The sequence below is a fragment of the Carya illinoinensis genome, chromosome 7, assembly GCF_018687715.1.
Source record: "Carya illinoinensis cultivar Pawnee chromosome 7, C.illinoinensisPawnee_v1, whole genome shotgun sequence".
Taxonomy (NCBI): Eukaryota; Viridiplantae; Streptophyta; class Magnoliopsida; order Fagales; family Juglandaceae; genus Carya; species Carya illinoinensis.
In genome coordinates, this window is record NC_056758.1 from 32880087 (window position 1) to 32892091 (window position 12005).

The following is a 12005-nucleotide window of genomic DNA, read 5'->3' on the forward strand; positions in this document are numbered from 1 at the left end:
ATTGACTGTCTGTCTGTCAGGGTATTTGTTTAGTCACAAGTTTACACAGTTTCGCACCCCAGAAACAAGTTTCCACTTACTGAAAGGTCTCTTTGAACCTTGAAGGCTTTTCTGCTAGATTTATAAACTTGTGTTTTATTGGATGTATTATTTTCTGGGCTGGTTTATGGAAACCAAACCACTGTAAAAAGTGCTTTCAGATAGACCCGATTTGTACAGCAGCAGTGGCAGTAAATGGGCAAAATTCTGTCATCAATTCATCTTCATCTTAATTCACGCACTTGGGTTTGTAAATTGTAATATATTTATTCATTAAAAAAAGAATAGAAGTTTGAGGCAGGCCCTGCGACCCAAGCTCTTTGACGGGCTGCGCACGCAGTCAAGATGGGAAATGAGAGTTTCCCCAAATCATACGTAAAAGTTACGTGCCTCTTTCGTCTACGTATTTTTTAATAAAATAAGGATAAGCTTCGTATTCCCTTACCACTTATTTTAACTTTAGTTGAGCAATAGACAAGAAAGAAAGAACCAAGATGTCCTATTTATAAACAGTTTGGAAAGGGTGTTGAATTCAGATAAGTTAAAATGAAGATTAAAAATTGAATAAAATATTAATTTATAATATTATTATTATTATTTTAAAATTTTAAAAAAATTAAATTATTTATTATATTTTATATTAAAAATTAAAAAAATTATAATAATCAGACGTGATGAATTTAATAACAAAGCGCAGCCTTACTTACCTAGCCCCTGATTAAGAGCAGCAGGACTGGAACTTGGACAGAACGCATCGATCCAACTAATCAAGCGTTGAATTCCTCTTGGTATCCTTCTTAAACATTATTTTTATTTCTATAAAAAAAATGAGTAGCATTATATATAATTATTTTTATATATTTTTTATATACTTTATTAATATAATTAATTGAATTAATTTTTTTTAACATACAATTAATTATATTATTAAAATATATAAAAAAATATAAAAATAACTTCACATAAAATTTTTAAATAAATATCGGCGGATGCAAACGCATTCCTCTTGATATCGTAATTAAATATTGACTGATATAGAGGTACGGTTCGAGAGCTCAAAAGTTCAACTTCGCTCTCTCTCTCTCTCTCTCTCTCTCTCTCGCTCTCTCTATCTGACTCTGGTATGTTCATCCCTCGTCAAGCAACCAGAACAGGATCGTAATCCTTTCCGGAGTTATCTGAATGGAGACCTCTACATTACTGTACTTAATTTTTTCTCTTTTCGTGGTTTTGTTTCTCCGGATATCCCATCTCTCCGTGGAAGCCCAACAAACGTATTCGGACAGGCAGCTCAATTGCTACAACAACATAAATTACATGAATGGCTACTTCTGCAACAGCGTCCAATTATCCTGCGAAGCCTACCTCTCCTTCCGATCCAATTTTCCTTACAATTCGCCGGCCACCATCGGCTTACTCTTGGGCTCCGAACCCTCCCTCATCGCCGAGGCCAACGACATCTCCAACTACGGCACAATTCCCACCGACACCCAGATACTTATCCCGGTCAATTGCTCTTGTTCGGGTCCTTACTACCAGTACAACACCTCTTATAAGTTGAGCGGGCGGGACGAGACCTACTTCACTGTCGCCAACAACACCTACCAGGGGCTGACTACCTGCCAGGCCATGATGGCCCAGAACTCATACGGAGACCGCAATCTCACGGTGGGCTTGAATCTAGTGGTGCCGCTCAGGTGTGCTTGCCCGACTTCCAACCAGGCTGCGGCTGGGATCGAGTACTTGCTCACTTATATGATCACCTGGGGCGATAGTGTTTCTTCTATTGCTGAACTTTTCGGTGTGGAGCCGCAGAGCATACTGGACGCGAACCAGCTGTCTGAGGAGAGTCTGATATTCCCTTTCACACCCATTCTTATTCCCCTCAAGGGCAGGCCCAGCACAATTCAGAGAGTCAGACGGCCAGTATTCGCGAGTGTTGACATGGGAGCCGCGAGTGAGACTAGCATTTTTTGTATCGGAGCATAACCAACCCAAATAAAGGTCTTAAATTAATTCAGAGAATTTTCTTTTCGAATCTTACACTTTCCTATTTTGCTATAGATCATGCATGAATAGAATTTTATAGAACGATTTTGACAGACATCTTCTTCAAATTATGCTCGACTATCCAATCCGTCATAAATTAGTACCTATTGTTAATGTCGTATTTCACACACTCTTGGATCGGGTTTAAGGAATTTGGATCTTCAATGATGGGTCTGTAAAATATAGAAAAGATTGGAACTTAGGGAGGGTGGCTTGAGGGGCCGGACAATTTCCGATATCTAAGTCATTAAAATATTCTTGAAACTTTTCAAATAAATTTTAGAAAAAAGAAGTGGAGAGAGTCAAATAGCCTTCCTTGAACCTAGAGGTGGCTATTTATACTAATGCCTGAGGAGGGATACATTCTCTTTATTTCCGTTGAACTCTTACTCTCATCACAATTCTTTAATATCAGTGACATTAATGCGGCGTGCTTCAGTGGCGACACCATTAATGTGGTGCATGGCTGAGGAAGAACTATCGTTAATGCAATTACCTCTCGGTTGACCTTATCTCAAACTGCCTTCCGCTTGCCTGTCCGTTTTCTAGGGTTGAGGGATTAATGCATCCTCTTTCCTTGGCCCTATCTTATGGAAAATGATATACTTACTACTCATCTACAATTTATTTATTACTCTTTTTATATTTGATTTTTTAAAATTTTTTTATTTTACTTAATGATTAAGAAAGTGAATATTAGTAAAGTTATATTTTTTTAAAATTTTTTCTTAGTGATTAAGAATGTTAAAAGATACTTAAAAGAAAATAAAATAAAAATAAAAAAATTTATAATACACTTGAGTAGTAAATGGATAGTAATAAAGTGATAAGGCTATCCCTACCCCTATCTTATTGGGTTCAATTTCCAAGGTGAGGCGGCTATACGGTATCGGGACGGCTTGTCACATATATTCTTTTGCCACTTTATACCCCCAAATGAGTGTCTGCCTCCCGACCCGGGTTATTGTGAGCTAGTGCTTCGGTTCTTGGTCTCGGTTGGGTATCTAATGGGCCTTATTGTAGAGAGAGAAAGAGAGGAAGAGGGGGGGGGGGGACCCGCTCACACCTATCATCCATTCTCGTACATATATAGTTTTTACAACTTTGATGGTGGGATTACTTGTTATATGGTTCCATGAATAACTCTGAAATATATACACATAATTATTTATTGTTGGCCCAAATCTTATGCGAGTCTATATGAGTTGAGCTAAACTTTTTATGGGTTGTCTCGTTTGATACTCAATCATAAATAATGAATGAATCAAATCGAGTTGAACATAAGTTTAATCAAGCCGATCCCAAACAATTGTCGAGTAGTATTTAACCAAAATAAAACTGATAATATCCCATGAGTAATGCTAGCATGCCCCAGCTTTAAGTTTTGACTATTGGGCATGTCTGCTAATACAAAATTTTCATTTTATTTATACTTTTTTTAAATTTTTAACATTTTTAAATATTTTAACAAATAAAAAAAATTATATCAATATTATAAAAATCACTTTTTTAATCATTAAATAAAAAAATTAAATATATGAACAGTAAAAATGAGAGAACAAACCAGGCGGCATACTTATATTTTCCAATATCCCATTGCTCTATTTTTAATCAGGCCATACAATCGTTCATAACAAATTACTGTAAAATGAAAATTGGAGAGGTTCAACTAATAAACCAAGAATAATGGACGACTCCCAACGACCCATATATCTGTATAAAGAAGTTGATGGCGAAAGTTTTCTCATTCTAATTTCTTCTGGACAGGCTGTACAGCTTAACATTTTACCCTTGCTTGCTCAAAAGAAAAACAAACCCTTATCCTTTGTTTTTTTTTTTTTTTTTATAAAGACGACAGTACCTCAATTTTATTATAATATTTTTAAATTTAACGTGCATACAGGTTAAGGGCCAATCAGGATGCTGTTCTTGCTTCGGCTAATTCTCCATGGATCACGTACCGAAATGTTGAACTCTGTGGTAGCCAATGGATGCATTTATCAAGCCTTCCCTTCATGCATTTTTTGATAGCCTTGTGTTGAACTTCTGATAGATTCTCACTCACTGTCTCTAAGAGGACTTGTATACTTAGTGACATATCTTTCGCAAAGTAGTGAAGGATTTTTGGCAGGAATATCTTCTTTTCCTTGTGTATACGAACACTTGCTTGAATGAAATTTTCTTTAGCGAGTCTGAGATCCTGAAATATATTCTTTGCTGTGTAGGCTCGAACCTACGTCCAGGAAGAAATGTCACTACATCAGAATATAACAACTGCACAAGCCTTCAAAAGTTTCAATACATATAGTTTCAATTACTGATTATGAAATTAGAAAATGTTAGCGTTCCCAAATTTGAAGAAAAAACATTCATACCACTGGGTCAGAGTATGTCCCTGAACATAGCGCAAAATGAACGAGCGGCTCAGGATATTCCAAGGAATATACATGTCTCATGCTTCCAGTCTTGAGTTTTCTTCCTGAATAAAACAGCGATTGCAGCCACTGCATTCATGCCATTTTAAAGAAAACATTACACGTATGAACTGTGCCTTTTTTTTTTTCCCTGGTGCTTCAAATAACCACGTGCGTTGCATTAGCAGAACGGACATCCACTTAGCTTGAAGTTATGTTAACTCAATGTAATATGACTCGACTTTCCTCAACCCCAGCAGATATTAAGGCAACTCACTGCAGAAGACTGAGTGCTCTTCATTGCACCAGAGTTGATATGCAGCTCTTCAGCAAAATAATAAGACATGGCACTTTTCAGAAAAGGAGGACCAAATAATATTCACCCATTAAACACAGAAGCACCCCATGTAAAGGATGAACTGCCACACCACTTGGAGTTATGGAGTACCTTGGGAGACTAATCCTCAAGCGTACTAATCGAAGCATTAATCCAAATGTAGAAGGCCTATTTAGGTTAAGAGCAACAGTCAAGAACCTTTACAATAAAACGCTCACCCCTCCCTCTCTCTTAAGTTGCAGTTGTTGGGGGTACAGGATGAGTTCGGGGTCCTGCTTTGACAGTGTGGTCAACAATATGGAAGCAGAACGTTCATCACCAATCTACTCTAATGGAGTTACGGAACCCGCTACTCCAAACTACTTAAAAGGGAGGGGTGTTTTAACTTCTTGGCACTCGGGGCTTCCTACACCGAGTCATAGAATACTATTAACCTCCCCACTCAGTCCCTAGATACCTTATTTGTCCAATAAGGCTGAGGCACCCCAACCATCATTCTATTTTCAGGTGATGTTACCAACTTGTACAAACCCACAAGCACTGAGAGACACAATGAAAGAAACAGAACAAGAAAACGTTTCCGGTTGGGATGGAGGTCATATATGCTTTCGTGCAATACATGGTGAATATAATAAAAACAATTCATATATGTTATGTATGTATGCATGATATTAGTAGAACTTTGATGTAAAAGGCATACCGAGGCTGAGTGGTGTGATCGAATTCTTAAAATGGAGCTTTGTATGTCATGGGCATTAAAGCAATGCCCACCCACATTGTATGCTGCCTGAAGAATAACGAGTTTTGAATTACAGAAGTACCTTAACTGATCATAGCATATGATGAACAAATTAATAATAGATTTATTGTAATTTTCTACCTTCAAAATGGAGATACATTTTACACGATTGCCAATCCCATATGCCAAATATGCCTGCAATAGAAACCTCATAAGCCACACCAGACTAATGTAGCCAATAGCACATGAGCTTTTATGACAGAAAAACAAGAAGTTAGATTAATTGAGAAAAAGAGTTTACTAATCTTAGAAAGAATGAAATGTTTATATCTCCCTCCACTATTAGCACTATGGTGAACAAGCATGGGGCATTGCTAGAGGGCTGATCATGTAGCATTGTAGCACATACTCAGGGAGTTTAATTTACACGTTCAACTGAGATGTTTGCTATGGCTACTTAAAATAATAAATGACTGCAACCATCTGCTGTGAAAAGGTAAGAGAAGGTACATATTGAAGCATGACATTTGCAGGATTTCTTGTCAACTTGTTACTAGCATCTCCACTTCATGACATACTATTCTGTTTGTAAAACATTTCCATTTCATAGCACCAATTTTTATTCTAAGCTAAAGCGAAGTTCAACTTGAGAACCATACATGCATCACTAAGGCATTATGAATATTGATCCAGAAAGCCAGCTTCTCCTCACGTTTCATCCTTCTCGGGTCAATCATTTCAAGACATCGAACCAATGACCTACACAGCAATAAAAGACATGAGAACAACTTTGAAGGAATACCACTACTTCTCTCTAACAAACTGCTGATCAGTTCTGTTTTTCCTCCTTTTCTTCTGGATTATAGAATAAAGCAACTAAAACAAACACCAGATCCAGACTACCATATCTTTCTAATATATGTGTCCAGTCATACTAGTTGACTGTTGTGAAGTAAATGTGTACCACCTGAAATGTTGTAGCATTTCAACAGTAAAATTGTAACTGTCATCATCCAAACATATGTTCAGCACTTCTACCATCGCAGCATATGGTCCAACATCTTCTTTATCCTCATTACCATGTGGACTCCAACTATCACAGGGATTCTTAGAGGAAAATATAGTCGAGGAGGACAAGGACGAAATTGGAGAAGCCGGCAAGCCTAAATGGTTAGGAGGGCGGTTCGAAAGTCTGCAGTATATAGAAGATATGCATCTCACAATATCTTCAGAAAGTCTATCCGGAGAGTTAAAGCTGTTATCAAGGCAAGAAGCTGCAAGGTGATCTGCTAGGCAGCGGTGACCAGAATCAGCTTTTTTCCAGCCCTGCAGATTATCACCAAACACAAATTTGTCACTAGAAATTTGTATCAACGAGATAAATCTCACAATCTACATATATAGTAGTACAGGGGCACACAGAATTTTATAAATAATTGTAAGCATTTATGAATAATTGATTCTGTCAACCAAATCTATGTTAGAGAATGGAGGTACTTTTACCCTTCGAGATTTTGAATTTAGACTTGCAGCACAACTCTGATTATCTGAACTGACCCAACCATGTGCAGGGGACATTTTCTCATGATGGACTAAACCATCTTTGGACACACTTGGCTCCATATTTTGATGTGATTGATTTGATAAAATTTTTGGCGATGATCCTATCTTGTATTGTAAATGGGGTTCAGGCGTATCTGAGGATAGATGCCCTTCAAAAGCTGTCCGATAGAGTGAAAGAATATGACGCTCCAAATGCATAATATCAACGTCGAGTGTTGCAATCTCCTCCCTCAATTCTGAAGAAGACTGCATTTCAAAGTCCAAAGGACAAAGTCAAATATTAGAATACATACAACACACAGTGGAATGATAGACAATAGCTTCATCTGTTGTTCGAACGAGATTGTTGAAGATGGTAACAAATCGTAAGTAGTTTGAGCAGTGGCGTAGATTCTTAGTATAGGTTACTTGAAACTATCAGAAATTGTAGCCCAGAGCCCCAGAAATGCATAGGAAGTTCTGGGCAATTCATTGGTTACTATCATCAGTCTCTTATAGTTGCCTATGGAGATGTGTAGTAATACACGAACCTTTGGAGTTGGAGTGCCGTCAGAGGGAATAGAGTTTGAACAACCCACTGCCTTCTTGTAATCCCAACACAGGGAAGCCTGGTCAGGTAATGATCGTTCTGACTGCACAAGCTGTGTCAAAAGATACAGGGTGTTGATGCAAGTTATGATTATGCATATATACGTGTCAAATAAAAAAAGCTGGTTTCCTTTCTTTGATATCAATTCCCCAATCCTGATGATAAGGAAGCTTTCGTCTCTAATCTATACGTCGGTGAAACAAGCAAAAAGGGGCATGTTTTGGGTTTGGCATATTTCATTTAATGGGGTTGTATGGTCCTCTTTGAATAAGGGTGTCTATTCCTCTTGGACTGACTAACTGGAGGTTACAATGTCAATCCAGCATGGATTTGGAAGGTTTTGATCCTTCTAGCCTCTCATAATATTTCAGCAGGGACATTGAACATCTTAGCAGGTCAATTTCTTTGCATTTGTCCGCCCAAGTGCCAATACAAAGATAGCATTACGAGGTATGGCTCACCAACTACCCCGGTTGGAATTACTTGGTCCCATTCATTTATCAATGGGATAAGGATAATTGCAGAAAGAAATACATCCAAGAGTTGGCTCTGGAGTAGCCGAAATCAAAGTTTTTCAGAACCCTGGTCTAAAATTCCTCAATCTTAGACATTCCCACAAACAGAGCCTAAGCTGAAGGTGAGGAAATTATTGAACCCGTCAACATCTTCATTTGAAAAATTGTCAAACATTATTAAGCAAATGAATCTCGAGCATCAGTTGTGAAGAATATCTTACGACCACTTGATGAGCAAGCAGGCAAAATGTGAGATTACTTACAGGACAAAAATAGGATGACATTCCGGGTGACATATTTAGCATGCTTCCAGGCAGTCCATTCTCACGAATACTGCAAATAAACCGAAATCATAGCAGTAGACAATAAGATCAGTAAGTTCAAGCAGTGGCATGGGACCAACTGCACTAGGAAAAATGTTCAATTATGGCAAGCTTACTTTGCGAAACTCAGGAGAGAAGGAGAGCGGCAAGAAGAGGAGGAAGAACGGCAATTCGCACTCAGCATCCTCTCTTCTATAGAAACCTCTGATAGATCAATATCAGAGGCTAGCATTAAAAAATGCAAAACAATTGCAAGATAACGATGGAGATGAGAGGAACATAAGCATTAGATGAAGATGTCGAGTTTGAAGGATAAAATGGAAATGGAGTTACCTAGTCAAAAGCTGGGCGTATCAAATGCTCCCTTAACAACTCCCTTCATAACTTAGAAGGCAACTATTTGTATTCTTAGAGAGAATCCTTCAACATTTAAACTCATGCATATATGATATATCATCAGTTAATGCCTGATAGCCAGAGGAGAAATGAAGGAGCAGTCAAAGTGGCTGACATTGCCGGTTACAGCAAGGCAAGACACTGGTACCCACAAAAACAATTAGACAAGTCCCTAGCAAATGATTTTCAAACGACAAAACCAAAAACTATTGATTAGCCTTTAAGGAAAAACTGGTAAAATAAAAATAAAAATTAATTACGTAAAAGCGTGAGACATGAGTAATTGGCTTTCAATCCACCAATATTTCTGAGAGTGGGGAAGACCCACCAAGATGGGTTGAGTTGGGCATTAAAAACAAACAATTATGAGCCATTGAGGAAGAGTGACTGTCATTGACTCAGAAAATTATAATTAAGGATGAAAAGAAAAACCAGAAGAATCATTAGATTAGGTGGGAGAAAGTAAGAAGTTATGATTAAAATAGCAAGAAGGGAGCCAGGCGTTTTGGTCCTGCCCACCCCCATCCCCACTGCTTTAATTAAATCCCCCGCATGCAATTGCAGCCCACTAAATGTACATGGCATAAGTAAACATACATACTGCAAATAAAGCAAGTCTTCCTCTGCATTGTGCAGAAACGATTAATACAATAATTCTCTGCATGCATCCACCAAAAATTAATGCTTATTTAGATTCCCAGACTAGTAATGCAATTCTCTCATTGAATTATTCTGAAAAGCAGTTGGTATGAACAACAAATGAAGCACTTCCAAATATATTTGAATCAAAACAATTTCATGCCCAAAATTTGAAGGGAGAAATAATCAATCAAGGGTTGGTTCAATTGGTAAAGGTTTTGGTTTGGGATATGCTTTCTTTTAAGTCTTAAGGTTTAAATTCTCTTAAGTGCAAACAATTTTTTAGAGCCATTAAACTGAGAGATTTTTCTCTTAAATTGTCCAACGTGCACCTACGAAAAACTCCTCGTCGAAAACTCGCGCACTCTCGAAATCAATAGAGACGCTGTTACTGGCACTCGGATAATAAATATCAGGGCAACCCACATCCACACTACAGCTGTTTCTGCAATCAATAGACGGGTCCATATTCGTTAAATACGTAAGATTGAATTACATAGAAAGCCCGTCTCTATTCCGAGTTTCATGATTTGAATTCTCCATCAAGACTGCTGCTGACTTTATAGATGGTACTAACGAAAATGCTCATAACCATATAATTAATCTTTGAAAATGGTGTCATGAAGTCATCTGGCGCCATGGCCCCTGGCCCCATCAAGAGGAAAATGTAGGACGGAACAAGTTTCCGTCGTCAAGAGGAAACCCAATGCGAGGAAGGGGAAGAGGAAGATTAATCACCTGCCAGCTTAATTGTTGAAGTTGGAGCCAGCAGTTTTCATGCCAGTCGTATAAGCATTTAGTACTCCTCCAGGTCACCAACGTGACATCGTCGGATCAAACTTCTTGTCAATTTACTGTCCAAATTTTGTTACTCTAAAATAATTTAATAATATTTATAATTATTTGAATAATTTCTTCGAATATTATTAATAAGTATTAATACATAAATGTTTAAGAAATTCATATTGATAACAGTGAGGATCCAGAAATTCATCTTCAGATGGTTTGGTGTTACGATAATTAGATTTTTATAATATTTTTTTATATTTTACCTATAAAAAATATATATTATATATTTCATCAGGTCTTATATATTATACAGTGGTCCAAGTGGTTCCATTAAATATGGCCAGCCCATCACCTTATTAATACGGCATTCTCCCCCATCGAAGAAGGGCCCATGTTTGATGCAAACCAATCACAGCACAAGCCGACCAGATTTCTGTTTTAATGTCAATAAACAGAACAAAACAAAAAGGAGTGTCGAAGGTACTCATCATCCCCTAATTTATTTTATGACGTGATATTTGATCATTAAAAATTATTTATTATATTTAACTTATTATAGATTTTATTTTTTCTTAATTTCCAATCATATTGTTCATTTTAAATGAATATTCATCTAAATAATAGATATACAAAATCATTTAAAATGTACGTACATGGTACATCATTAAAACATCATGTATAAGCGAAGATAATAAAATTTAGGATCAAAAGTATCACTAATCTTAATCGATCTAATCATTTAGAAAGGAATAGAAAGGGTTGTTCTGATATATATTTTGACTCTCTAATATTTCAAATTTTCAATAAGACAGATGATTTACAATGGTAATATCTTGTAAATATATATATATATATATATCGTCAACGCACATCCATACCCCAAACTATAAGTACGTACGTGGAGAATACGAAAAAACGAAAGAAGATTGCAGCATTGCGGGGGGCACATGCAGGATAAGCGTGAAGAGAGACAGAGGGAGAAAAGGCAGAGAAAAATCAAGTCAGGATGTGTGCCTCTAGGGAGGTGATCCAGTGGTCCTCCATTTTAAAGCACTTCCCCACTAAACAACTCACATGAGTTCCCCAGACAATCTCCCATGTGGCTAAGGAATTAAAACCCCCAGCATTAACCACCAAACACGGAGTTCTACACATACATACATACGTACGTACATATATATATATATAGAGTAATATTACATACAGTCACTTTTGCATACTCTCTGCGCATTCTACTGATATGATTGGCTGGATTAATTTTTTTTTTAATACACAACCAATCATATCACTGGAGTGCACAAAAGAGTCCACAAAAATGACTGCGCATAGAATTTTTGATATATAGATAGAGAGAGAGAGATGAGGCGCCCTAGCTCTCTCGATCGTTGGATCGGATGAGATAACAGCACTAGAAGATATTAGGTCAGATATATATTCAGGTTTGCTAGCTAGCTAGCTAGCTAGCTTTCTAGGGTTAAAAGTAAAGGCATCTACAGAACAGAAGCAGGAAATTAGCAAGGTAATGGAGCATTTTGTCTTGGTGATCAATAGGCAATTTACTCGTGTGCATGTCCGTATCTTCGTTATCTTATCCACCAATTTTTTCCTAATTC

At 37.3% G+C, this 12005-nt stretch overlaps 2 protein-coding genes across 5 annotated transcripts; one reads left to right on the plus strand and one right to left on the minus strand.

The window, feature by feature from the left end:
* Positions 1 to 1356: 1356 nt before the first annotated feature.
* On the plus strand, positions 1357 to 2028 carry LOC122316339 (protein LYK5-like). The gene has a single exon (XM_043132867.1). The coding sequence runs from the start codon at positions 1357 to 1359 to the stop codon at positions 2026 to 2028; it is 672 nt and encodes a 223-aa protein (XP_042988801.1).
* A 1619-nt stretch (positions 2029 to 3647) lies between these two features.
* LOC122314936 lies at positions 3648 to 9148 on the minus strand. Of its 4 annotated transcripts, none has more exons than XM_043130593.1 (11): positions 8902 to 9142; positions 8685 to 8793; positions 8509 to 8578; positions 7672 to 7782; positions 7082 to 7387; positions 6546 to 6904; positions 6238 to 6337; positions 5720 to 5773; positions 5540 to 5626; positions 4464 to 4592; positions 3648 to 4321 (listed from the first exon to the last, which is right to left on the minus strand). In XM_043130593.1, the coding sequence occupies exons 2-11, from the start codon at positions 8750 to 8752 to the stop codon at positions 4004 to 4006; spliced, it is 1602 nt and encodes a 533-aa protein (XP_042986527.1). In that variant the 5' UTR covers positions 8753 to 8793; positions 8902 to 9142; the 3' UTR covers positions 3648 to 4003. The 4 variants fall into 4 exon arrangements, 3 of the variants coding, with proteins under 3 accessions (XP_042986527.1, XP_042986526.1, XP_042986525.1); XM_043130592.1 differs by having other exon boundaries at positions 8685 to 8760; positions 8902 to 9141; XM_043130591.1 differs by having other exon boundaries at positions 8685 to 8772; positions 8902 to 9141.
* Positions 9149 to 12005: the final 2857 nt, after the last annotated feature.

Coding starts and splice junctions, on each gene's coding strand:
- LOC122316339 (XM_043132867.1), top strand. CDS start 1,357: ATGAATGGCTACTTCTGCAACAGCGTCCAATTATCCTGCGAAGCCTAC.
- LOC122314936 (XM_043130593.1), bottom strand. CDS start 8,752: ATGCTGAGTGCGAATTGCCGTTCTTCCTCCTCTTCTTGCCGCTCTCCT. Junction 7,783..8,508: donor TGTCATCCTATTTTTGTCCT/GTAAGTAATCTC, acceptor CTTTTGACACAG/CTTGTGCAGTCAGAACGATC. Junction 5,627..5,719: donor AATGTATCTCCATTTTGAAG/GTAGAAAATTAC, acceptor GTTATTCTTCAG/GCAGCATACAATGTGGGTGG.